This window comes from Plectropomus leopardus, chromosome 3, assembly GCF_008729295.1.
Source record: "Plectropomus leopardus isolate mb chromosome 3, YSFRI_Pleo_2.0, whole genome shotgun sequence".
Taxonomy (NCBI): domain Eukaryota; kingdom Metazoa; phylum Chordata; class Actinopteri; order Perciformes; family Serranidae; genus Plectropomus; species Plectropomus leopardus.
In genome coordinates this window covers 3445695-3472887 of record NC_056465.1, presented here as the reverse complement: position 1 = coordinate 3472887, position 27193 = coordinate 3445695, and the positions used below count along the sequence as shown (strand labels likewise).

The 27193-nt window shown below is 38.6% G+C and overlaps 1 protein-coding gene across 1 annotated transcript in view; it reads right to left on the bottom strand.

Annotated features, from left to right (window-relative positions):
- Positions 1–27193, bottom strand: part of LOC121962737 (inactive N-acetylated-alpha-linked acidic dipeptidase-like protein 2) — a 498032-nt gene that overhangs the window by 347164 nt on the left and 123675 nt on the right. Inside the window, exon 5 of the mRNA XM_042513024.1 lies at positions 12830–13097. Coding sequence (XP_042368958.1) covers positions 12830–13097 — 268 coding nt within the window. The remainder of the gene's footprint in view (positions 1–12829; positions 13098–27193) is intronic.

The following is a 27193-nucleotide window of genomic DNA, read 5'->3' as shown; positions in this document are numbered from 1 at the left end:
CAACATTAATTTCGATTGGGTTGAACTGTTATCACACCGGTTCCTCCACAATCTCCTGCATTCACCTTTTTTTTAAAGATTTTCTTTTGGGCTTTTTATGCCTTCATTCCACAGGACACGTTGAGCGTGACAGGGGAAGAGAGAGAGAGGGGATGACAAGCAGCAAAGGGTCGAGGCTGGAATCAAACCCACGGCGCTGCAGCGAGGACACAGCCTCCATACATGAGGCACCTGCTCTATCCACTGAGCCAATAGGTGCATTCACCTTTCTGGGCTGTCTTCCAATGAGATCCATCAGAGGTCCATCAAGCTACCTCCTGATGTCAAAAATCTTTAAAGTTGGTAGGGAAACAATAAATTGTGCTGCTCCAAACAGAGTCCTTCTGTTCTTTGGTCCAAACATTTGGCATCCAGAAACCAGCTCAGTTCTGCGACAAAGGTTTCAAAATGACTGGACCTAGCTGGGCCTTAAGATCTTCCTACAACAGGAGGCCTTTCAGGAGAGATTCTGACCAAATCATGACCAGCTAATGTCCTCTGCTTCAACAGGAGCAGTATCCAGTTTATCAAAAACTGATTGACAGTCCAGGTCTTCCTCTTTTTTATTCCTTGCTCATGAGTCTGATAGGAGCTGAGTGGATGACCCCATTAGTTCCTCTTTCTCTGACAGCAGAAGTTTCTGATAAAGGGCAGCACTTTATACATCACATCTTTCCTCAAAGAGTAAAGTTTCTAACCTCTCAAATTCACTCTAAATCTGAGGCTGGCTCAGTGGAGATGTCAGCTGTCGCCCAGAGGCACCACACCTGCATGAGGTGCATTATGCTCCTACCAAGTGTTAATTTTGACACTTATTTCAATTAGGGTTAGTCTATGACAGAAAATACTTATTGGTTTTAGTCACATTTTAGTCTTTTTTAGTCAATTCAAAACATTTTAGTTCAGTTTAAGTAAATTAAAAGTCATTACTTTTTAGTTATATTTTGTTCATTACTTGTCTTTTCACTTCAACCCATAGGACAAGCTGTAATATTACACACTCGTATCACTCATGCACAAAACGCGCTTTTCAAAATCAAGCTTTAAAAAAATATTATACATAAATATTATTACCTACTTTCATTCATTGAGTTAATCTTTTAACCAACATCAGTCCTGATAATACATATCAAATACTTTTCATAATTTTAACTGCATTAAATGCCAGGTTTTTGAAATGATGCCACTATGGTTTAAGATGAACTGAAGTAATCAGGTGGAAAATAGTAAAAAAATGACAAATTCTAACACAAAAGCCCAGAAGGACACCCAGAAATAATACAATGCATGTTTTATTCTTTGATGGATGTGAGATCAAAAATTACCATTTGAATGGGTTTCAGTGGTGCATTATTTGCACTGTTAAGTATGAATGTAACAATTTTGTTTACACAGTGTATTTTAGACTTATTGTAGGAGCTGAACTGGAAATTCTAAGATTAAACAAAAAGAGACAATCTTGCCAAAATTTGTCATGTTCATAAACACAGCCCAAATTATCAAAAAATGAAGAATGAATTAATCACGTAGAATGGGCCAAACTATCAGGTTAAACTAATATGGGTAAACTACAAATAACTACATATCTACAAACTTGCTTTTCTCCAGCAGAGTTTTGACAGGTTTAAAAGATGATTTACAAGCACACACTTAATGATTATCACTTGAATATCTGAAAATTTTTGCTTAAAAAAATCTCTACTGTGGATCAGTGGCTAAAAAGCAGAGCAAGCTGGTAACAGCCACTGATGCAACTAACAAACTCCACAAATCATACAACAGCTCTTCCATCATCCACAATCAGACACAGTCTTGTTTAGGGTAGCGAAACATCATGGGCATACCAAACCCATGGCTCTATGAATTAAAAAAAAAAATGCTTGCACAGACGTTTTCAGCTCCCTAGTTTAAAACTTTTCTCTAATTCGTTTTAACACAGCTCCTACCTTAGGTAAGGTGACAAAAAATAGCTAAATCTACTGCATTCCAATATCCTTACCATACTATAACAGTATGGCGAAAAAAAAATTAAGGGCATGTTTAGATGAGAACGGCCCTACTAAAAATTTGAAAAGTCTTTCCTTTGCATTTAAAAAAAAAAATCCATGTTCATATGATAATATTGTGAGAACCATCCTTGTGTACATGCATGTGCAAAAACAACCGAAATGCTGTAGTGTGTATGCCAGGCCAGTAATTGGTGGTATAATGAACACCACACGTATGTGCAAAGTGCAGACAGAAGAGGCTGTGTTTTCAAAAGATTAGTAACTTAGATAAGTTCAACATTTCATGTAAAACATGTAAAAACCATTATCCTGTAAACAACAACAACATCTGGTTGGATTTTGCTGTGCGCAAGCCAGCATGCTTTTTTGGCTGTTCTTACCCACAATCCTCTGCGCAGCAGAAGATATGTTTTATCTTGACAGCGGATTAACAGCTGACAGAAGCTGCAATGGCAGATGAAAGCGAATTCAAGTGACTGATGATCAGTCGAATGATAATATTTGGGAAGGAATATTAATTGTTTAGGTGAGCAAAATAATCATAGAGATTATCACAACAAAATGAAAATTATGATAACCGAGAAATGCATATTATGGGATTATTAAATGGATGTAAAATATTAGAATCCACAATGTATGCAGATATAAATTAAAAGTCAAAGACTGCAAATTAACAACAGCAGAACTCTCTGGGTCAACCTCCATCTGTGCCGAGTTTGGTGAACGGCCATTTGTTTTATCTGGACACAGATATATGAGAAAGAGGGTCAAATATTAGGGAGCAGTGTTGTAAAGAAGTAGTACATCCTGACTGTGCATACTGCATGCAACAGTGAGTGCATACTCTGTAAGGGAAGTATCTGCAAAAAGTAAAATGAAAACGTAAGTGATTTAGAGCCTCTCCTTCTCCTCATGCTTCATAGGTTAGAGGTGCTACTCTTCTTCTCTTCATTACCCGACAACAGGTGTGGGAGAGTGCCCTCTGATGTCCTGTGTGCTCTTTTTGGGGTTAGTGATTTTCCTTGTTTCATTCTTTGAATTTCCCACGAGACTGTGAATTCAGCAATGTTGATTAATCTTCCTCCTCGACCACGATGAATAGAATTTACACGGTCAAAAATATGAGATTCCATTTGTTAAAAAAAGTGGTGATGGAATACTTTTATAAATACGGGAAATTTAAAAGAGTACACCATTTTATATGTGAGTTTTCCAAAAATCAGCAGACTTGTAAAAGCACAATACTGGGCCACCATTTTCTCTTCCTCCCGATAGCTGATGGATGATGCAGGCTCAGCTGGGAGTAAATTGTGTTCTTTACAGCTCTTCACCCCTTAAACCAGTTGTGAAGCTTGTTACAGGGCAGAGCACACAAACTAGAAACAGGCTGTATTTCTCACAGAACTGCAGTAAAGCCAGTTCTATATGTGTAACTTTCTGCATGCTGCCCAGTGTGTTCAATGGGAGTTCAGAGGGCAGTTGCCCATGTCAGTGTCGCCAGAGAGTGCAGTGATCTGATGATAAACCATGACAGGGAGAACCAAAACCTGTCAGAGCCACATGAATTTATAGATTTTCAATTACTATGTGTAATAACTATATATGTCTTGAGTATTAAAAATTAAAGAACTGTTCTTCAACTGACTGTGATGGGAATTTATCCAAAAGAAAGGAGAGAGATAAAAGGTGCAAAGGAGAAGAAGACAGTGACGGGGGGCGAAGGGGGGGTGAGGACAAGTACGTTACTATAGCTGTGTTGAATTAGTCAGAGGCTTTTCCCCACAGCCTTGGAAGGCTTAAAAGAGAGCATTTATAAAGCATCAGTGAGCTTTTGGATGCTGTGATGTTGAGTCACGTAATGAAGTCTGTGCCTTTACCCAGGCTTACCTTCCACTTTGTCATTTGCATCCAGCTGGATTTGAAGGGAATTGAATTTGTCCTTTTACACCAAAAATAGATTCAAGAAAATAGGAAAAGAACTGAAATCTTTTTTCACAAGTAGATATGAAATATATGACAGCAGAGGTCATTATTTTCCATGAAAACCAAAGGGCAGTTTGCAAAACTACATAGAATATAAACTGCTGGTAATATGTTAGTTTCTGAGTCTGTTTTTTTCTTATGATCTAGAATTCATTGTATTTTTTTCAAAGAATGTTTTATGGACTAGCTGTAGTAGAATTTTAAACAGTGCTTACACCAAGCCATACATATTTTTAGGCATTACTGCATGTACAGTGCTAATGATTCCATGGCTTTTTCTTTATAAAATAAATACATATGACTGCCCTTTGAAGGAAACTTACAGTAATTTTATAAAAATTTCATGGGCAATTATGAGGAAATGAAAGAGCCCATGAAGTTATTCATTCTTTGCTATAAAATGTATTACATTTACAGCGGAAGAAGATGATGATGGGGCTATTGAATGGAGTATTATAAATCGACTTAAACTTTATACCATTTAGCAGTAGATTGACTACATGATGACGACTTATTCATGATTCCATCTTATGCTCTGCTCAGCACGTGTAACCAAATATGTAACAATGCATTTTAAAACTAAAATAACTGATTACACTATCACTGACTGGATCAGTAGCTTTTAGTAGTGCAGCTACTCTCACTTGAACAATCATAAGCTGACAACAAAATGTCATAAATACTAAACTTATTGGTCTTGTAAGTTACAGAACTATGTTAGTTCTAAATCAAACAGCTTGGACTAGCAGCTGACTAAATGCACTACTGAATTCAGGAAAGTTCAGGCAATACATTTGCATATGCTACTGTTGTCCATACTGAAGAGCCTTTGTGGTACTATAGGAACTGTGGTGGATAAGATGATGCTTTGACTTACTTATGTACACAACATATTGCATTTGAGCACAAATGCATGTGCATTTCTTAGGGTTGCAAGAGACAACCAATGTTTGAACTAAAAGCAAAGATCTTTGATTTCCACCTCCAGTCCTTACAGCTGTGACCAAATGGTCCTGTGGCTCTACTGGGAGGCTGCTCTCTCGCTTCACTTGATGAATAATAACCTCTGGTGAATGTGTATGGTGCCAGGAGGATTTTTTTTTTTACTTCATAGATGTTGAAGTCACCTGGGATGCTTCTTGTGTATGTTTTCAGTGTGCTCTCAGTGAGCTCCTCTGACAACTGGATCTGTCTCTGGTGTCACTTTCAACCTTCCCTTCCAGTTCTTCATTTTTGTTTTTCTCTTTTTTCTTATATCCTAAAGTATAACGATGTATCCTGATTTCTGTGTAGACACTGTTACCCAAAAGAAAAGGTGCAACTAAAACATTCAAATTGACTTTTAAACTAAACCTTAAAGGCAACAAAATGAAATTATTTCCTACTGCAAAAGACACGTGTGAAGAAAAATTACCATCTGCTGGGATACAATTAGCATTCAAAAACTGCCCTAAAGCAACAACAGGATCAAACCCAATCATATCCGTTCTGTCTTACAGCCATGAATTCGATAGAGGGGTGGCTCAGTCATACTTAAATGCAACAACCCATTGCACCCACAGTCCAGTTTAGGTTTTAAGCTGTGTACATGAACCCTTGATTTACCCTGACTGAGCCGCTGTGTAACCATGAAAAAGCAACGTAACAAAATATCATAACTCCCTGTCTCACTCATTAACTACTGCTATCTGCATAGTGGTGTTGATATAAAGACAGTGTCCACGTTTGCCAATTACTTTTTATTCTGATACAATTGTACAAAAGTTGCACAAGCTAACAATTAATTTGACAAATCACTTTGCTCTTCATTGGACTGCTGCTGTCTCTGACTCGTTACAAAAACAGGCAAACAGGATTTATAAGACTTGGAATCACTTTAACAGGTCTCAAACTTCCTCTGCAGTTTGCTGGAAAGGCACTAGCATGTAACTAAATTACAGTTCAATATATATCAAGAATAAAGTTTCCAATCTTGAATGAAAAACAAATAAATATCACTTGGATTTTCTTACAAAAAAAAATCCTTTTAAAACAACTAAATTCAGAGTACTGTTTCAAAAGCCTCTATTTGACCTTATTGATACCAATGCTCATTCCAGGTAATATCAAAATTGTAAAGCCAGAAAATAGGGACAAACTACTGTATGACAAAAAGAATTAGCTTTCAAGTCTCCAAACAAAATCTACTTGTTAATCCACACTGAAATTGGTTTTGTCTTTCTTGTTTTTGAGCAAAGTAATTTCAGGCATTCATAAATACTCAGGGGAAATGATAAAATATAAAATAAACTACACAGACAACAAACTTACTGCAAAATGCCTTCCTTTAAAATTATGTCTTGATCAGTAATTTAAAAGAAGTTCCAAAACTGCAGGGCTCTCAAAAAGAATTAGATTTATTATATCCAAGGTCATTTACAGCCAACAGAATGGAACCCAAGTGTCATGGGAAAAAAAAAAAAAAAGATCATATTGAAAAATTCTGCTGTAAAATTAGTAGTTCGTTTGTGCAAGTTGATCTCTAATTACTTATTTCTAGGATTTAGGTTTAGGAATTAAAATTTGAAAATTCAATACTACTGCTAGCATGTAATACTGGCTTTAATTATTTGATGTTCAGGAACCATGAATTTGAGGGCAATGTCACAGAACAATTTACAAATTCAAGGAACATAAATGATTAGTTGGAGAGCACAAAATAGCATGTTTATCAGCAAGCAATAGTATTTTTTCTCCATGACAGCTAATTGGCTCTGTAAAAATGCAACTCCAGGATAATCTCTATACAGTTACCTAAGAAAAAGGTAAGTTTCTATGCAGCTCACATATACAAAAGTAGAAATTACTTTTTGAAGGTCTTGTCTCGTCTCAAACTCAATCACGTCTTTTCTTGGCCTCTTCTTGGTCTCAGACAAAGAGGACTCTGGATTTTATTTCAAGGCCAGTCAAGACCATGCCTGTAGGTTAACATCATGTTCATTAAATGTTCTATACAAAAAGGAGTGTTGCATTAAGAGGATTAAGTTGATTTCAGCTCTTTATGTTGGCACTTGATCACTCAAAGAAAAAATCCTACATATAAAATTCACCCCTGCAATGTGTTTTGGATTATTTTATCAAGACATTCTCATGCTACCCTTACAAAGACAGACATACATAAATATTAGAAAAAAAAACATGAATGAAAATGAATCTCCATCTCTTTTCTGTGAATGATTTTATGGGAATCTGGGACACTTGTCACAACGCTTCAATGAGTTGCTCCTAGTGGTGAAATTCTAAGAAAATTCTTAGATTGATAATGTTTCTAAGAATTTCCACTTTAAGTTAAGACTAGATTCTGGTAAAGATAAAGGTTTTCCACAAAGGATCATAGCCCTCAAGAGAGCTTGTCTTTAGCAGAGAAGACAATGGTAACAAGACAAAGAGGTAGGTGAAATATTCTCCAAACACTACATGACAGTGAGTACACATTTTCCAACCAACGCAATAATGATATAACAGCAAGAATAAAGTGAGCACAACACTAAAATATTTGCAACTGAACAAATGTTACATTGCAGCGGTGTGATCACACAAACAGCACTTTCAAAATCTCATATTGTGATGCAGTTAATTTCATTTCCACTCGGTGTCCACACCTTGCAGGCTCACAAAAGGGCGTGTCTTTGACAACCAATCACATCTGTTAACAGAATGCATCACACCTAGCAATGGGGTCAACCACACCTCCTCACTAAGGTATGAGTTTCTATATTAGTATACCTGTGTCATGCAGGGTGAAACTCAAACTGGTCTTGGTCTTGACTCAGCCTCAACCCCTCAAAGTCTTAGTCTCATCTCAGTCTCAATGCACTCTGGTCTTGGTCATGACGAGGTCTCGGTTTAAGTGGTCTATGCAAGTTTGATTGACAGAAAGAAGTATTGGCTTCTTCTATTAACATGCACGTGTAAGTGTTCTTTCTCGGTGCAAAAAATAAGTCTGCCTGCCAAACTCGGATTCATGACACAAGCACACCAGCATATTTTGTACTTAGCACCATGTACAAATGTTAGTAAACAGAACCATTTTAAAATGACAGGCTTGTAACCGCCGCCTGTAATCAGCTTACTGCCTGTCCCCTCTTCCTCCTTCCTACAAGGAAATCTGTTTCTACAGAGGTGTATCATGGAGAAAGTGTTGAAGTTGTTTCTGCACACATATTAAGGCCACACACACCAGTGTCAGACCGTCAGTGAGTGTCTGAATGTAACGACAGTTAGAAACAGCTGATCAGCCGATATCTAGTCCCTTCAAACATGTTGGTCTCTGACAGGCTTTCTGCTGAAGGCACAGGCTGCAGTCTCTTTCAGCAAGGTTAGACATGACATCTTAACACCTGCTTGGAGGTAGAATCTGAATTTTAAGTACCCTATTAATAACAACAACAAAAACAACGAAAAACAACAACAAGTCTTATAATAGTTTTAAGTCACTAAAAATTGGAAGGAGTAGCCATTGTTAAAAGCAGATTTGAGTCTCATACAGTCCTCTGTAAGTTGGACTCTGACACTTGGTGTTTGTTGTGGAATTATGTTAATTATGACAGGAATTGATGAGAATGAAAGGCCAAAGATAAATAAGTGCATGCATTATTATTTTGTGTCCATGTTGTCTATTAAAGCCTTTTTCAATGAATGTGGTTTTAATACGCTCGGCATTTAGTTAAAATGTATGTGTTTACATTTTATATGACAGCCTGGCCTTCATCATTTCCGTCTATTGCATGAAAGAATTAAGGTAAGAAAATATTGATGAATCCTGAATTCTAACTACAGGGTTTTTGCGCGCAGTATTAGCACAGATTGGATTTCTGTTTGTGAATGAGGCCAAATGACTTGGAAGAAAATACAACTGTCTCTACCTATACAAGCTAAATTAATCTCCACTAATATACCATGACTGCATGCAAGTATGTCTTTAAACATAACACAGCATAATTTTGTTACATCTAAAGGGGGAACAGAAATGCAAGCGGTCCCTATAACTACATTTACAATGCAGAATTGGTGTAATATGTACTAGAATCTGCATATTGCAGTACTACATACAACAAACATGGTCACATCATCTTTCTATGGCCAACGTTGAGAAAATAATGCTACTTTTTTCACTGGATCTTTCTGTCTTTGAGCATGTATGTGTAGGTGTGTGTGTGTCAGAGCAAGGCTCCCACAGCACCAGAAAAACCATGCCACCAACAGCAGGACTTATTAGCCCAGTATACTTGCTCTGGGCCGCCATCCATCCATCAAAAACGCCATATTTAATTGTCTGAAAGCCATGTTTAGATCCGGCAAACTGCCGCTTAATTCAAGGCAGCGTGCAGGAACGGAGCTAGGAAATAATCTGGTGATGGATGACTATGACCCTCCTTTGGGTAGACTCCGACGAGTGGACAGCTGGATGGATCGAGCAGAGCGGAGAAAGGAGAACGAGGAGAGAGGGAGGGAGAGGAAAAAGAGGAGGGAAACTTGGTATTCAGAGAATCACTCCAACTTTTCATCTGCCCTCAGGCCGGCAGGGGCTCAAGGGAATAACAAGCGTCTCCTTCAACCCCTTTCTCTGTTCCCAGGATACAGAGAAGTACAACCCTCTAAAAATAGTGTGACTGTATTTCTTTGCATGTGTGAGTGTGTGTGTGTCTGCTGGCGAGCGTGGGCAGACTACATGCATAATGACTTCCATTAACCTTCATACTCCTGAATGATGGTGGAAAAGTTTAACAGTGCATCTAGCATGTTGGAGGTTTTTATGGTTTCTGCGTTGAGTTTGCTGCTGTTGTTGTAATCTGAAATTCTTTTCTTAAATAAGGGTAATGTATAATGTGTGTGAACTACCTCTTGTCTGTAAGAGATGGCCTGAGGCACCCTACCAAGGAAAAATCTCCTTCTGTTCTATTTATGAAAAAAGATCCTGTTGAGTGTGACCCATTTAAATCCAGAGAATATAGTTTCATTTTAGAGCATGCATGTGTGCTATATGAAGTGCTGCATTCAGAGGCACTCCATCTTTCTTTCTTCCAATGATATTGGTTTAAAGGGTGTAATTTTGTGAGATTTTTGATTCAGATAACTCATTCGAAGTTTTAATTTAAAGGTATTTTTGGTAACACTCTATGATACTGTGATCTGATTCTGTGGCTAAAAACTCTGACTTCTGACACATTGTCTCTAGATGTCAGACAGTGTCAGACTTAAGTCTTTCAAATGAATTTGCAAAGTATTCTAGTGAAAGGTATTAATCACTAATGATGCAGCATAGATTCTTATAAATTCTTGTAATTTTGTTTATATTGCTTTTTATGTCCGTACAGTGTCTTTGAGTTCCTTTTAAAAGTGCTTTATAAATAGAATGTATTATGATCACTATCATTATTGTTATTATTATTATTATTATTATTATTATTATTAATATTATTATTATTATTATTATTATTATTATTGGTATTATTATTATTTATGTTTTCGTATTATGATTATTATTATGCATAATTATAATTTATGAAAATGTGTTACACTCTACCTCACACCAACAATGAAACAATATGAATGCATATTAATTCACTTTGAATGCCATCATAATCCAATACAGATGTGGTCTTCATGGAAAGTGTTAGCATATTTTATTCTACTATAGAAAGCAGTTATTTATTCAAATGTATTTATTCAAATGTATTTGAAGGGACAGTTCACACCAAAATAAAAAATACATATTTTTCCTTTTACTTGTAGTGCAATATATCAGTCTGATATAAATAAGTACTGGCAGGTGTAATTTGGCAGAAAGAAAAAAGTTCCTGCGTAAAACTGCTCACAGCAAGGTCTGTGGATTATCTTGAGTAACCAGGTCATGATTTCTGGAAAAAGACATTGCTGTTGAGTACGACTCACACTAACTATTTACACTGACATATAGCACTACGGGTTCACACCATGATTTTGGTGTGAACTGTTCCTTCAAATACATTTAACTAAATTACAGCCTTCTACAGTAGTAAAAAAATATCTCAATCAAAAATCTTATAAAATTACATTTGAAGTTTTTCAAAAGTGCTTTTTGGGGCTTTGAGCATCGCCACATCAAGAGTGATAAATAGCACTACAGGTAGGAGGAAAAATATTTAGTTTTGATACTGGGGTGAACTTTAAGGTGGTGACACCTGTTGTCACCATCATATACAGTTCTGATTCGGGACCATTACAATTGACTAGACTAAGTTGGATCAAGCCTTTTCCAGTCTGGGTCAGTTGGTGCAGACAGTCAAAAGATTTGACTTTTGGAGTTCAAAAGTTGTGTTTGTTATGATTATGTTGTAAAAGTTATTACTGTATTATAAAAGCTGTCTGAAAACAGTGGTTACAAAACCAAGGGCATGCCCTCTAAGAGGTTTGGAGTCACAAAAGTGGGAGCAGGATGAATGTTAGGTTGAATGTTGGTAAAACGTATGTCCATCTTGTGATTTTCCAGTGAGCTTCAGCCTCACCTACAGTGCTGTCTGTGCTTGTTTGTGCTCTACAGATCCCAATCTAAATGTGACTGGGTGTTTCTACTCCTTCAAACGCATGCTAATTTAATTTTATGGCAAATTTAAAGGGATAGTTCATCCCAAACTGAAAAATCAGTCATTATCTACTTCTGGGTAGCATGTAACACTGATGTGCAGATACCACAAGCTCTCGGTCTTGAGCAAGTGTTAATACATGATCACAGCTCCCACACTAGGAGCTACAGGTTACACGCTCCAACATGGCTAAAAACATTCCAGTGATGTGTCACCTTGACACGTCGGGGCTTCGGTACACTTGGATAATTTCTGATGGAAAGTATGGAGGCATTTTGTGTTTTTATTATGTATTTTTTCAAACATTTGAATCCTGTTTACCATCTGCTTCAATTGTTTGGGAGATGAGTGTAAGTTGATAAGATAATAACTGAATTTTCATTTTTGGGTGAACTGCCCCTCCTTTTTTTAAAAAAGATATTATTAGGGGCTTTTTTTGCCTTTACTAGACAGGACACACATAGTGTGAAAGGGGGAGAGAGAGGAGTCGACACGCATTAAAGGGCCGAAGCTGGACCCAAACCCGCGACTGCTGCGGCGAGGAAACAGCCTCTACACATGGTGCATCCATAACACCAACTGAGCTACTGGGTGCCCTGTGAACTATTCCTTTTAACACCATAAAAATCATTTCATTAGTTTTAACGATGCTAAAGTAATGATTTCAACAATAGGTGAAACACTGAGGAGTGAGAGTGCAAAGACACATGATGTGCATACAGTATGTGTTCACATATGCACTTCGATAATACCGTAAGTTGCAAATAAAATAAACTACAGCAACCTTGAACCATGCACCTCTTTAGCACATAAGCACATTGTCGGTTTTATAAACTAGCTGCAAAAAAAAATGACTGTAAGAACTCTACTTTCTGCCACAAATCAATCTGACATCCAACCAGAAACACAAACAGAAACATCTTTATCCTTGCCTGACTTGTTGAAAATAATAGCAGTGACACACCTCTGGACCCTGAACTGTGGTTGGCAGAGCTGTAACATTTAAAGACACAACCTTTGGCTATGACCTTTTTACTGATTGATGACCCCTCAGTGGCCGGGGGCCGGAGACTTAGACAATCTGAAAACACGAAGGTGATGAAGGGGAGGACGAGCATGAGAAGAGTTCAGCCGCCAGGACAGTGAAGAAACCTTTGCTTTAGAAAATGTCAACACAGGGTGATGGTACAGTACCTGCAGACTGCCGACAGCAGAGTAGGCTGCGTAGGAGATCTGCTGCTTGGACAGGTTGTTGGATCCACGCTGGTCGCAGGGGGTCCCGTTTGGCAAGAAACACTGGTGACTGGACCTGTCGGTGATGGTGTTGGGTGTGGAACCAGGCAGGCTGAGCAGAACTGTATGATTGGACAGGTGGACATCAGTCAAGCCGAGTCCCACCCACTGCCTGTAGAGGTACCGGGATCTGGCTTCCTCGCTGTCATCTGACAGGATGGAGAAAGACCTGGAAGCAGCAGACAAAGAGGACTGCTCTTTATATTCCATAAAACAGTATTTCACTGCCACCACACAGCTGGCCTCAGGTCTGCTCTGTACAGATGGCCATACTTTCCCATATAAACAGTGGAACATTAGCACTGATCACACTGGGTTTTTTCTACTTCTTATATACTGAACCTTTAAAGGGACTGAAAGAATATCATAAAATCCATTTTAAAAGGAAAAATAACATTTTTTTTTTTAAATAACTACCATTTATGTTTTAAAACAGTACCCTACCAATTTAGCATTTTACCCCAAAATTAAATGATTACCAGTGTATAAGTAAAAAGGTTAAAAATTGATGCAGTCGATTACCCACATTTGCAATTCAAATGCAAACAGCTCGGTCAGGAAGTCGGTCGTTATGCTAGTAGCAGCTAATGTAACCTCGATCAGAAAGAGTGAGATCAAACATTGACTAAAGAAATAATGGAGAGTATTATACAATGAAATCATGAGTGAACACATTAATTTATTCTTAGTTTATTCCTTCAATCTTGAGGGCTACATTAATCAAATACTGGTCAAATTGCGTGCAGAGCTGAAATAGTGTATGTAGTATTGATGTCAACTCTCTGTTGTCCAGTCATACCCACTTTAAGCAAGTCCAAGACTGTTCAGGGACCCCAGTGCACAGAAATATTAAATACACTGTTTTGAAAAATGGTAAGGAACTGTCCTGTATTTATCAGAGCTGGGGGGTGGCTACGGTAAGACTTGTTTTTTTTTTTTGTTGTTTTTTTTCATGACCCTCCCTGAGTGACTGGGGGAAAATGCAAGACCGTCCCTTGACCATCAATAACCATATTTCATAGTTTCAGGCTGTGATAAATGGTTTGATTTGGGAATCTTTAAAGAAATCATGCCGTTAAAAACCCACTTGTAGGTTTTTAATACAAAATACAACCACTGAAAGTTGACTATCCCTTCCCTCGGCCAAATCAAACTAGATATACTGCCTTTCCGATGTATGCCTCTATGCACCAGTCAAGTTGCACCCACAGTTCACACCCATGTCTGTGAAAACATGGATTTCACACAAAGAAGATCTATACAATCAACATAATTTGGTTCTTGAGTCGTGACTAAAAACATGTATGAGCTCACCATGACCTTGACCTTTGACCACCAGATTCTAATCACTTCATTCTTGAGTTTGAGTGGACGTTTTTGCAAAATTTGAGGAAAATCCCTCAAAGCCATCTTCATATATTGCAATCGGAAACATGAGACAGATGCCATGGCAAATGTACAAATGGACTGACAGACAACCCAAACACATGCTGCCTGCGGCCACAGCTGTTGCTGGCACAGAGGCATGAAGACGTAACTCCATCCCCTGTGTTTAAGAAAATATCTGAAGTCCCTCCCCCCTTTTGCACCACCGTCTCCCTGCATATAAACAACAAACAGCCCCTAATGCCACGCTGTCCCTTGCTTAAATTTAGTGTAACATTGGAGCATTATTAACCACCCTTCCTGACAAGATAACATGACATGTTTGGTACCAAAGCATGCCTTAGGTCATCTAGTTTAATATGGTATCTGTGTCTTCTGGACAGCTTTAAAACTGCGTCGGTACGGCAGCTTTTATTTGTCAACATTAGTCTGCCCAACTCCTCACCTCCAGCTCCATTTGGGTATGACTTTATGACTATAAGTTCAATGTAGACTCTAAGATGACAACTCCTTCTAAATCTTACAACCTATGATGTCAATACTAGTGCTGCACCTAACGATTGTTTTTTTATCGATTAATCTATCGATTTTTTTTGATTAATCGATTAATCTATCGATTTTTTCCGATTGATCGATTAATCTATCGATTTTTTTAAAATTGATCTAGCTTTTTTTTTTATTCAATAAATATAACAACGAATTTACTGAAAATAATATTTTAAAACCTGTCATACACTGCAGGCCATTATTCCCCAACAAAAAATAGCCCAGTCTTAACTGGTAATCTGTGTTTTACAGTCTGATATAAAGTCTCTCCAAAATGAAATTACTACAAGAGCTTGTTCCGCTCAAGTAAAAGGAATGTAGTGCAATCTACATTCAGCAATCCAACTGCAAAATAAATAAAATAATGTAAAAATCAAGTCAGTTTTAGGAGGAGTAACAAAACTGTTACTCTTTGTTACAGTAACAAACCTCAAATATAGCAGTCCAACAAAACATCTTACAGGAAAATTAGTGCAATTTGAATAACACTATAACTTTTCTCTAACAGAAATAATTATAACTAGTCCATTCTTTCTGCATCAAAATAGTCCAGTCTTAACTGGGCCTTAAGGCATACCGCTGCCTGCTGATATAAGTGCTGTATTTTCATATTTATAAGCACATATTCCACTCATTTATGAAGTTATACAAGCTCCTGCACAGCTGACAACCCCATCCTGTACATGCTTCAAAATAAAATGCATTGTATCAGCAACTGATGGGATTCTGTCCACAGAGACACAGTCAGAGGGCTTTCATTTTGAAAGGGAAGCAAGGAAGTTGAGGTAAAACAAACATCTTTGTATTTCATCATGTATTTCATTTCATCTCTGTGACAGAGAGAGACTTTAAACTACAGTATAAAGTGGTATAGAGTCAACAAACACGAGCGTCAAGAGTAAAAAAAACGGCAAACCATCGTTTCTCTAGATGTGCTGCGGCTGAAATGCAGCTCAGATGCGCCTGACAAGCGCTGCTCGGGCGAGCAGTGTGCACGCTTTAACTTGATACACGAGCGCCAAAAAAAAAACAACACACCCGGCGCTACTCAGGCTCTCATTACGTGCGCTGTTTGAAATGGTGCAACGTGTCGACGAATGTTACGTGAATCAAGGTATTCACATAATCCATTACGTCCATTAGATCCACTACGTCGACGCGTCGCCCCAGCCCTAGTCAATAGGCATGAACAAAACATAATCAGCGTGTGTCATTGATCTACGCCACTCTAGTAGTAAGAGCAAAATGTAAAAAACATGAATTGAGCCCTCATTATAGTGGCATTTTTGCATGTCGAAACAGACAGCAGAGGAGGGGGAAGAGGTGAATGTGGATGCTGTTGTGGCTGGAGAAAAAGAGGCCAACTTGGCATGCCAATTTTACAACAAGAACTCAAAGTAATTTTTAGCATCTACTAGCATTTAGCATTCACTGTTTACACTGATCAGTGCTGCATTTCATGCAGCATTTCTATTGGTTGGTTAGTAGACGTAGGTCATCACAGCAGTCATACAGTGAGATGGTCATCCCACATTCGGCCACAACCAAATACGATAATTCTATGTTTCTTTCACAGCCCAACATTGCTAAGTGTATACTGGGCTTTACCCTTTGACCCACCCTGATGGCGGGCCTGCTTAACGTATCCACAGTGAAGCATTTAAAGCTCCTGAAAACCCAGCTTCAAAGTCCTTTTCTATAACATTACATATTCATGACTAGATACAATGAGGAATATTGCTGGAAAAAATATCTAAAAGGAAATGTCTTACAAGATCATTTTGAAACATTGTATTTTCAACAATGTGTAGTTTCCCCAAACTGCTTGATAACTGAGAAAGGACTCAACTGAATGGATGCAATCAAAATAAGACAACAACCCCCCGCCAGCCTGATACAAATGTTATCCATCTCACAATAGGGCAAGCAATAGCTGTAAATCAAGGGAGACGACATGAATAAAAGACATACTTAATAAACTCTTTCAGATCATCTGAGGAAGTGGCTGCTGCAAGAGAACATGCAGAGAAAATCTGAACATTGTGTGTACAAGCTGAGTAAAACCATCAGCACAGGACACAAGATTCTAATTTTTTTCTCTGACTTTTTACAGATATGATTAAGTTCATAACCATGACATCTGTATTCAAATATCAAGGCTTTTAATGAAATGGCATTCTTTTTATTTCCTTTAATTTCACTAGAGCTTGCTGAGTGTTCACCATGAACTTCTTTTTCTTTGCCTTTCTCTCTCTCTTTCTCACATAAACACCACACACACTCAACTCCTCAGAGGAGCTGCCTGTCTCTGTCAATCCCGTTTTCCTAATTGCATGAAAGATATGTCAATAAAATTTGATCCAGGCCTTATTTAAGCCTCCTCTGCTGGTTTGTTTGCTGCTTGATGTGTACTCTCTTTATTGTTCTGACTCTGAGAGGACTGGACTCCAAAGTTCAGCAATAAAGACGTTTCCATGGGCAGGCTGGTTTTTCAGCCTCTTGGCGAAGAGCAAACATGCCATCCAGCACTGAACAACACCTGAGCCTGAGATAAGATATCTCAATAAAATATATGTTCTCAAATATGCAGTTCACACAAAACCACAAAATGATGCAATTTTCATTGTGAAAAGAAAAAAAAAAGCTAAACAATTGCAGTCTTCAAAATGTCAGCATTTCCAACTAATGGGGCCATAAAAGCAAGAAATAGCAGAGTAGGTGTTTTATGACTCAAATGTGTGAGTTAATTTTTAAAGCATTTATGGAAAACTGAGGCCATGAAAGGTCTTAGTGTTTACTGTTTTCTCTCTTTTTTCATTTTCCAGTTCCATTTATCCAGCCCATCCTTTCTCTCTGGCTAGACTCCTTTTTGTGATTTTTTCAAGTAGTAATAATAGTAATAGTTTGACAGTATTGAAAATACACTTTCATAGAGTGAGATGAAAAGATTGATCTCAATCTCATGTCTGTGTGTTAGTACAGAGCTGGAGTCGGGATGTGGTTGGCTTGGCTTTGAGTGAGATAACAGCTACCCTGTCCAAAGTGAAAAAAATAAAACTTCATATGTACACCAGAAAATCATGTTATATTAACTCAGGTGTGTGCCGTTGTTTAACTCTGCTGCCAACCTTGTTGTTATGTTATTAATATAGTAAATATTTATTTATTTATTTTTATTTAGCTGTGAAGCCATTTGTTAGACCGAATAAACAAATTTTGTAGAGCTCTTTTTAATAAGTTGGATGAATTGTATCTGTGTAAATATAAGATTTGTTTTATTTAATTGCAGTGCCATGCTTACATGCAGAAGTGAAAGGTGGCTTTGGGCATCGGGATCTTACGCCAAAAGCACTGACAAAGTGGCCATGCCTGAAGACTTTGGAATGAGAACGGCATTGTTTGGGGGCGTTATTGTCTTCATAATTTATTATGTCTTACCCCCTCTTTCAACTGATGGAAATGGTCCTCAGCTTTCAAAAATACAGAAGTCTGGGTCAAATACACAAAGGTCTGGGTCAAATACACAGGAGGTCTGGGTCAAAAACACAGAGGTCTGCGTCAAATACACAGAGGTCTGGGTCAAAAACACAGAAGTCTGTATCAAATACACAGAGGTCTGGGTCAAATACACAGAGGTCTGGGTCAAATACACAGAGGTCTGGGTCAAATACACAAAGGTCTGGGTCAAATACACAGGAGGTCTGCTTTGCTGCAACGTGTAGTTAAAGAGAGCACAAGTATGAATGCCACATTAGGCCACCACAGAGGAGAAGTAGGAGGCCCCAGCCAAACCCATTTGGTAAGTAAACTGACTGGATGGAGTCATGACGTAACCTTGTAGGGGTCTAAAGACAGAAAAAAGTCAACACAAGCTTAAGAGACTAAGATTTTGTTCTATGACATAAAATACATCAGTATATACTTCACTTGCTAACTTTGAAGCTTGTCTGTCGCTCAAAAAAGACGATTTCTGACAACTGGCTAAATGAGACTACAGAACATCATCATACTGAACCATGCCAGACACACTTTAACAGCCTCTAAGCTGTAATTAAGGGGGTGCAGCGTAGTTTGCCTAGCAATAGCATTTTACTTCTGGCAGTTGCATTTATGCTTAAAAATCCTGAAAGTGGTGCTTATTTGTGAAGATTACCTTGCTGAACAAATGTGTATGTAAATGCGTGCAAGTACCATAAATGTCTGTTTACCACAGATCTTATTTTCTGCAATGACCCAAAATTCAATGGAAAAACTCCAGAGGCGTTTTGACCAGGGTAATCAGGGTGACGTTAGCTTCTTGGTTGGCTTAAAGAAAATGGTGTAGCATGTGTGAGATATAAAGCTACAACATATCTGCTACATAATATACAAATGTGACGTACATGACATACATACATACATACAATGCCAACATTTATTCTGGTCATTCATTGCAACAATCAGTCTGTTCAATTTAATTACACCCAATGTCAGTGTATATGCAACTATGCAGTCAATTAGTGTTTTTTTTTGGCATTTTTGCCTTTATTGGATGGGACAGACTGACAGCATGAAAGGGTGAGAGAAAGGGGACACATGCAGCAAAGGGCCGTGAGCTAGAGTTGAACCCACAGCCACTGCGGCAAGGACGTTGCCTTTATATATGGTGCGCCTGCTCTATCCACTGAGCCACAGGGTGCCCCATTAGCTGTATTTTTAAGCCTCAGGTGACCGAGTCAACTTTTTCCAACTCATCTGCTTGTAACTACAGTCTAAACACTCACTCTCAGAAACAAAGTAAAAGAGCATATTTCCTGAATTTTTGGACTACTCCTTTAACTGTCCTGACTGAGAAAGGGCTGGCTATAAATAGAACGGGGCATAAAGTGGTAATAATCATCATAATGTTTTTTTACGTGTCTATCTGCAAGTGTGCACATAAAATGCGTGTACGCCTGTAGTATGCGTCTAGGGTGAGAGTGTGTGTGTGTGAGACATCTATATCAGTCTCAGCAGCAGATGGCCCAAACACACAGTTCTGCTATTCTCTAGTCAGCAGGCCACGTCTCATAGCTCGCCAGGAGCAGCAGCAGGAGGCGGTGTGTGTGCTGCTGTATTTTCATGCGTGTGCGCGAATGTGTGCATCTTCGTATGTGTGTGCTCGCAGAGACCTTCATCTATAAGCCAAGCTGCTGGAAGGACTCCCTCTGGTTTGGGAGACATGCCCAACTCTGACGACGCCTCATGTCTCAAGTGAGTTTGGATGTGTCTCGGTTTGCATCCGTGTGTTGATCCACACAACTGTGTGTTTATGTATGTCTTTATGTCTCTTTGTCTTTTCTGACAAACCTGGACCCACAAAGCCATGCAGTGACATTGAAGATTTCCTACCCCCCCACTCTTCCCCTTTCCTCAAAGCATGTATCTGTCTCTGCAAATGTGGTGGTATTGAGGGCTTGTAGTTTAGTAAGAAGCCATACAATATTGGAAAATACATAAAAAGTAGAAAGTAATGATCAAAACCATTTAAAAGTAGGGCTGGTCGATTTGACTTTCATTTAATATCACAATATTTTTAGGCCATAATATGATACACTATGCATATCTTATATTTTGAAATATCTTCTAAACTACTGTGAACAACTAAAACACAAAATTTTTGACTGAACTACCATTAAAAATGAAGTAGCTGCTGTCATAAAATAAAATTACATAAACTACTGTTGTAAAAAAGTTTTATAAAATACTGTTATAATGTTGAATAAAGTATAAAGTTCAATAGAGTACTGTTATAGTAAAGTTACACAAAGTATTGCTATAATTCCATAAATCAAAGCAGAACCCATGATGTTTTTATTTTGAAGGGCCCGGCTCTTATTAGGCCAGAGGTGATGATGTTTTTGCTGTGGACTGAAGCTTCCAGTCAACAGTGGGATGTTAGCAGAGAGTTTAACTGTAACATGGGTATGAAGATTTATGCAGTATGAGCTGGAAACAAACAAACAGCTCTCAAGTTCATAGACTGCAAAGATTTCCAAATCGCACTTCTGCTCTATGGTCGCAAAATGTGTCTAAATTGTCGCAATCAGAGCTGTGCAGCTATAAAAACACACGCCTCACCTGCTCACGATACCGCCACCATCATTCATTAAGTTAGACTGTTACGGTAGCACCAGGGAACAAACTGACCGCTCAGCAGTTCATTTATTAATAGTATTTGCAAACTGCAATAGTGCTCCATGATCGCAAAATGTGACTAAGTAGTCACGGTGTGGCGCTCTGCAAAAGTCCCGCTTTGTGTGTGTCTGTGAGAGGTGGAAAGCTGTAGGAGAGATTATTTTGTTTCTAGAAGCTATCATTTACTTTTAGTAGTTGCACATTTTATTGTATGCATCTTTTAGCTGTAGCAGGCAAGCAAACTTTTAACTGAAAAGCATGCCAGGTGAGTATACTTACATTGATTACAACGTTAACTTTGCTAGCTAACATTGATTACAGCATTGATGACGGGGGGGTCAGGAACATATAGTTAGCTAGATAAGCAAATATTAGCTAATTGTAATGGCTTTTAAGCTGATAAACAAATTAAAACGTTAACTACATACCCGACACATTCTATGTGGAGCTCTGTGCTTCCTGCTTTTGGTTTGCTTTTTCTGACCAGAATACTTGAATTTATGTTGTTATTACGACTGTACAACTGGGAAGTACAATATTTTAAAAAATTGCATGTGAAGGCAGCATTATCTAACTGCAACCCAATCTAAAGGTAAAGTAGAGAGAGCATGTTTCTCTGTACAGCAATAGGGGGTTATGATGATCTGTGCTCAAAAATGAACATAGCTGTAATGGGTTTTGAAGCCTACTTGCAATCATCAGAGGTAAAACATAACGTTAGGCTATAAACAAACTACACCATGGTCACATGACTTAACGTCAACACCATAACAAGGCTGTAAAGCCGTGTTCAGCGTGATAAAGTTCTCATTTAGCCACTTATTATCAAATGTCTTTTTTAAGACACATGAAAGCTTCAGAGTGGGGTATTTACTGAGGAATTTAATGTTGTAGAACAAATCATCAAAGTATTTTAACCACAGACCTTATTTAAGGTTCCTAATCAAAAACACACACAAAAAAAAAAATCACTGACTTCAAGACAAGGGAACCAGGCTTGCTAAAATGTTGACTCATTTCTAGATTTAGGACTCAGCTCCATCAACCAAGGGCCATCTATGAGTGTATAAATGGGATATCAGTAGCATAAACATGCCATTTACTTGTCCCCCCTGCCTCCTTGCCTAGACCTCCGAATCCCAATGGAAGTCAGTCGTGACTTTATTGCAGTATCTTGATGTTTAGTACAATATGCATATTTGTGTATTTTATTTCAATTTATCAAATAAATCAAATCCCATTTAGAAGGTATCAGAGGTAAAAAATACATCCTCAAAGTTTTAGCATGTGTCACCCTATTGTTTTGAGCCCAGTCAGTGCCATTTAGGAGATAGTTGGCTTTCTCTTCTTGTTTGTCATTTCATTAATTCTTGTGCGGAGAAGATTTCCCATAGGAGTCGAAGCCTGACACCTGAATTCATCAGGACAAACGGGGAGAATGTATGACGTCTCGATTCCTCTGAAGGACACTGGTCACTCGGCACAGAGGGCCACAGTGCCATTTTGTGATTTAGTTTATTAAAACTTTAATGGATCCACGTTCCAGACTCCACTAAACCTGTCATTTCAGAAGGTTACCATCCCATCTTTATCATGTGCAGATGGATCCTGTTATAGAGCAGAAGAGTCTACCTCTTGACATTTTCCTGCAGCTAATAGTATTGAGCATGGATATCATGTACATCATCTGTACTTATTTTGGGGGAATTATTTTAAAAAGCAGTTCACTGACTTCAAAAACGAGGAAATCTGTGTTATTGCCATGCTGTGTAACCTTTCCAATGCCTGCAGAGATGCTCTGATTGTTTTGAAGTGGTAACAGGCTGCATTTGAAGCCCTGGGATTGTCTTTATCTGATGAGTGGATTGAATCCTCTCCCTACCCCACAGAGAATGATAAAAAAACTGTTTATCCAAACTTCAGCCAGCTGAAATTGTTTCATAAAAGCCCCCTTTTTTAAATGTTTCATATCTTGTCTCTTTGGCATCTAAGCTAAATTCTTTATACTTAGTATCACTGACGAATGGGGCGAGGAAAAGAAATGTCTCTTCATCGTGATTTGAAACAACAGTTCAAAGTCTGGTCCCTAACTCCCAAGCTGAAATTTCTGTGCGAGTCAAAAGCTTTTGTATTATTAAAGTTGGGAGAAGGTAATGTTGCTTCAAAGCTCATACTTTAGCATCATGGCACCACCGCCTTTGAAAGACAAACAGACAAATTAACTTTGGCAAAGTATGTGTTTCTGGTCTGCAAGTCCACTTTAAAAAATCCACTTATTTCTCTTTGCGTAGCCACATTTTTATTGCATGTTTTATGCTTGTTATAATAATAATGTGTAAGGGCTATTAGAGTGAGAGCAGGCAGATAAATCACATGTTCTGCTCATGCAGAGCGTGGATATAATTGCCTTAGTGGGAGCTCTGTGTGCATTCTTGGGCCAAGCCAACTTGGAATATGAGCCGCTGTTGCCTCTGCTGGCAGCTGCTGAGGATAATATATTCCTGTAGCACACAGTCATTTTAATAGCTCATCCATTTGTTCAGGAGACAATTGATTTTCTCTCTTTCCATACACGTTAGTCACATTTGATTTCTCTCGTCCCATTTGCATTTGTCACATCTTAAGAGCGTGGCGCCTGTGCTTGGGCTCCATGATAGGAAATCTTTACTCAGGTGCCAGGGCTGGTGTTAAGGTGGAATCTAAGTGATGATGGAGGCTGCCAATAAAGAAGATTCAACACATAACTGAGTGCTCTGTGCAGAGCTATATAGTACAAAACAGAAGGGAGGAAATAGGAAGGTACATCATTGGGGAGTTCAAACACTGGGACCCTGACAGGAGTCAATTCTGGTGCAGTGTTGCTCAAGATCTATGCCAAACCACCACAAAGTCTTCCATGGCATTTCAAATGTGAGTATTACTGGGGTGACAGTTATCTCACCCTAGTGATTCGGCCTATATTCAGTTAATGAAAAATGAATACATTTTTTGTTTAATTTAGAATCAGAAGAAGGATAATGTAAGCAATGAAGTCTTCTGGGTGTAGGAGATAAGAGAATAAAAGGGTATCTTTCAATTACCACCTCACCTGTTTAGTCACTCAGAATGTATCTCTACAAATCACTCACACAAATATGTGCAGATAAAAATAAACCATACATACATTCAAAATAACTGGCATATTGGTCATATGCAAGACATTTTTACCCCAAATTGTCACGTTTCCACTTTGTCAGTGGACATCCCTGTCGACATATTACCCTAGCTATGCATCTGCATCAGCTGTTGACATTCCAGGATCACGCTATTGACGCCAGGATGTCAACAAAAGCACATGGTAGGATTATTCTACAAAAGCACATGGCAACCAATGCCAGCACATTCTTAGGATCATGCAACAAAGGCACTGATGGTTAGGTTTAGGCAAAACGGGCACATGCTAAGATTTAGAAAACCGATCACATTAAGGGGCTGTTTACATGGCAACGGTACTTGCATGAAACAATAAAGTTTTATTGCCAGAGTGTAATCCTTTGAAAATGGCATCCCTTCTGTCGCTGTGTAAACTGGCAACGGGCAAATCCTGTAAGAACAGTGACATCACAGCCACACTTCACGCATGTGCGTGGTGTTCTTCTACGGTGTGTCATTACAGTCACACCGCCAACTGCTAACCTTGCATGCATACAACAGCGTTTTCTGTTGTTTTTGCAAATCCGTGTATGCAAGGACCATTCTTACAATACATTCAAAGGAGATTTTTTTTAAAAAAGGCAGAGGAAAGACTTCCATCTTTTGTAGGGCCATTCTCCTCTAAATGTGGCCTAAGAAGGGAAGCGTTCACCGCTCTCCTGGGTAAAAGTCCAGGGTTTGTCGGACCCATGCACTGACCCTCCTTCATGGTCTTTATATTATGTTGTTACTGGCAGCATTTCAACTTGATACCATCCGTCTGTGTACCCCACTGACGCGGCAGGTTTCATCCATCCAGCATCCAGACAATGTCATCATCTGTGCCTTTGTTGCTTTTGAATTGCTTTTAAATTTGAATATAACTGACTGTTGGGGAATTTCACCGCAATTACCGTGATAACTGGTAGCCGTTACATCCCTAGTATATGATAAAGTTGAATACATTACTGTTATACAAAAAAAAACAACAACTAACAGGTCTCCAGTTCATATAATATTAATATTTAAAATTCACAATGCTGCTCTGTGGTCGCAAAATTTGACTAAATAGTCAAAAATAGTCACAGAGTCAACAGAGCTCTGCAAATAAAAACACACACCTCAAACGTGCACACCACCGCCATCTCCAATCATTAAGTTAGACTGTTACTGCAGGGTTATTAAACTTGGTAATTAATTTACATTACACTGAAAACAAACTAACAGCTCTGCAGTTCTTATATTTATAGTATCTTCAACTCGCAGTAGTGCTCCATGGTTGCAATCTGGAGCTCTTCAAAAGCCTTACTTGATGTGTGTGTGAAAGGTGGAGAGCCATAAAGGAGAGCGAGAGAACCAATATGCTAAAAACAATGTGACAATGTATATTCAATGTGGAAGAAGCCACGATACCTTGAGTATATTCGATATATGGCCCACCCCTCATTACAATTATACAAAAATGCATTAATGCAAATAATTATCATATTAGTTTGCACTACATCCCTGAACATACACTTAACATACTGCACATGATCACACACTCAATCTGACTGTAAATGACAATGTGAAATGATAATTCAGTGTCTTTGTCGTGGCATACAGGGTTCACTGTTTCCTCTTTGTGGTAATGTTTTGGGTTTTGTGTGTGTGTGTTTGAGGATAGTGTGGCTTGCCATAGTGGCAGTCATGACTCTAACACAGCAGTGATAAATGAAGACAGAGTTCACAGACAGACTGATTTTGAATAAATCAGCAGTTAAAGAGCTGCTTAGACCTGAATGTTAAACAGGTCCAATGTTGCTGCGCCCTGCTACATTGCTGAAGAGCAGTGCACACAAGCAAACGCACACATACACACATATACAAAAGAAAACTGTACAATTAACCTTCGACACCCCTGAACAAAATACTACATTTTGCTCTCTGAGACCTGGTAATAAGGGCAATCAAGAGATTAGAAAGAAGGAACATTTTGAAAAGAAAGGAAAGCTGAGCAGTGTTGGCCATGCACAACCATCATGATCCTGGTTTTTACAAGTCTAATATTATGTTGGGACCTCATCAAAGTAATTAATTTAACCCCATACTCTGCCTTTTATAAATCCAATTACCATGCAGTAATGGAATTTGCTGAACTCGGAAAAGCCCCAAAACAGCTGCATCTCAGTCAGGAATACATGTTATCAAGTTATATTATTAGATCTGAATTACTGGACACTTTTATTTGACAGGAGACCTGTGTGAGGGCAGAATTATTTTGCTGCCATAGTAGGAAGCACAGAGGTGTAAACCAAAATGCACAGTGTTATCACTTGCACCTATGCCTTTTCTGCCGTGACATGTCAAAGGTTAGTAAAAGGTCTACAGAGAATTAATTCTTAGATTCAGTAGGAGGTATCAACAAAATAGTCATACATATTGCTTGCTTTAGGAAGTTTAAGAGCCTTCGAAACAGCAGAAGTGGATGCAACACTCAACACCTGTAAACTTAATATTACTAAAGGTTTACCCAGCCATGGCTCAAGATGGAAAAATAGCCAGATGGCAAATTGATGGCTATTTGATGGCAAATCGAATAGCCAGAGCAAGGGTTTCCTCTGCAGTTCTTCGGGAAAACAAGCTAAGAAGTAGTTGCTAAGCATACAGCAACACTGTTTCCCTTGACCTGTGATGCACCATGTTGACTTCAGAATAGCAATGACCTGGGTGGCAGAAGGAAACTGAAGAGAAAGACCAAAGACTACCTTGAGGCACAGTTGAGAGAGAAAGAGCAGAGGCAAACTAGAGGAACAATACGCTGACCATTATAGCTGACCAGGAAAGGTGGAAACGCTCTCTGAAGGCCGAATGCACCACAAGGCATGAAAAGACAGGCAACAGATAAAATGGAGGAGCTGAATGGACCTGTACCTCCTCACATATAAGACTACTCTGGTCCCACACCAATGGTGGACTACTATTTTCAAGTAGCCCTGTCAACTTGAAATTTTCGGCTGACAAAAT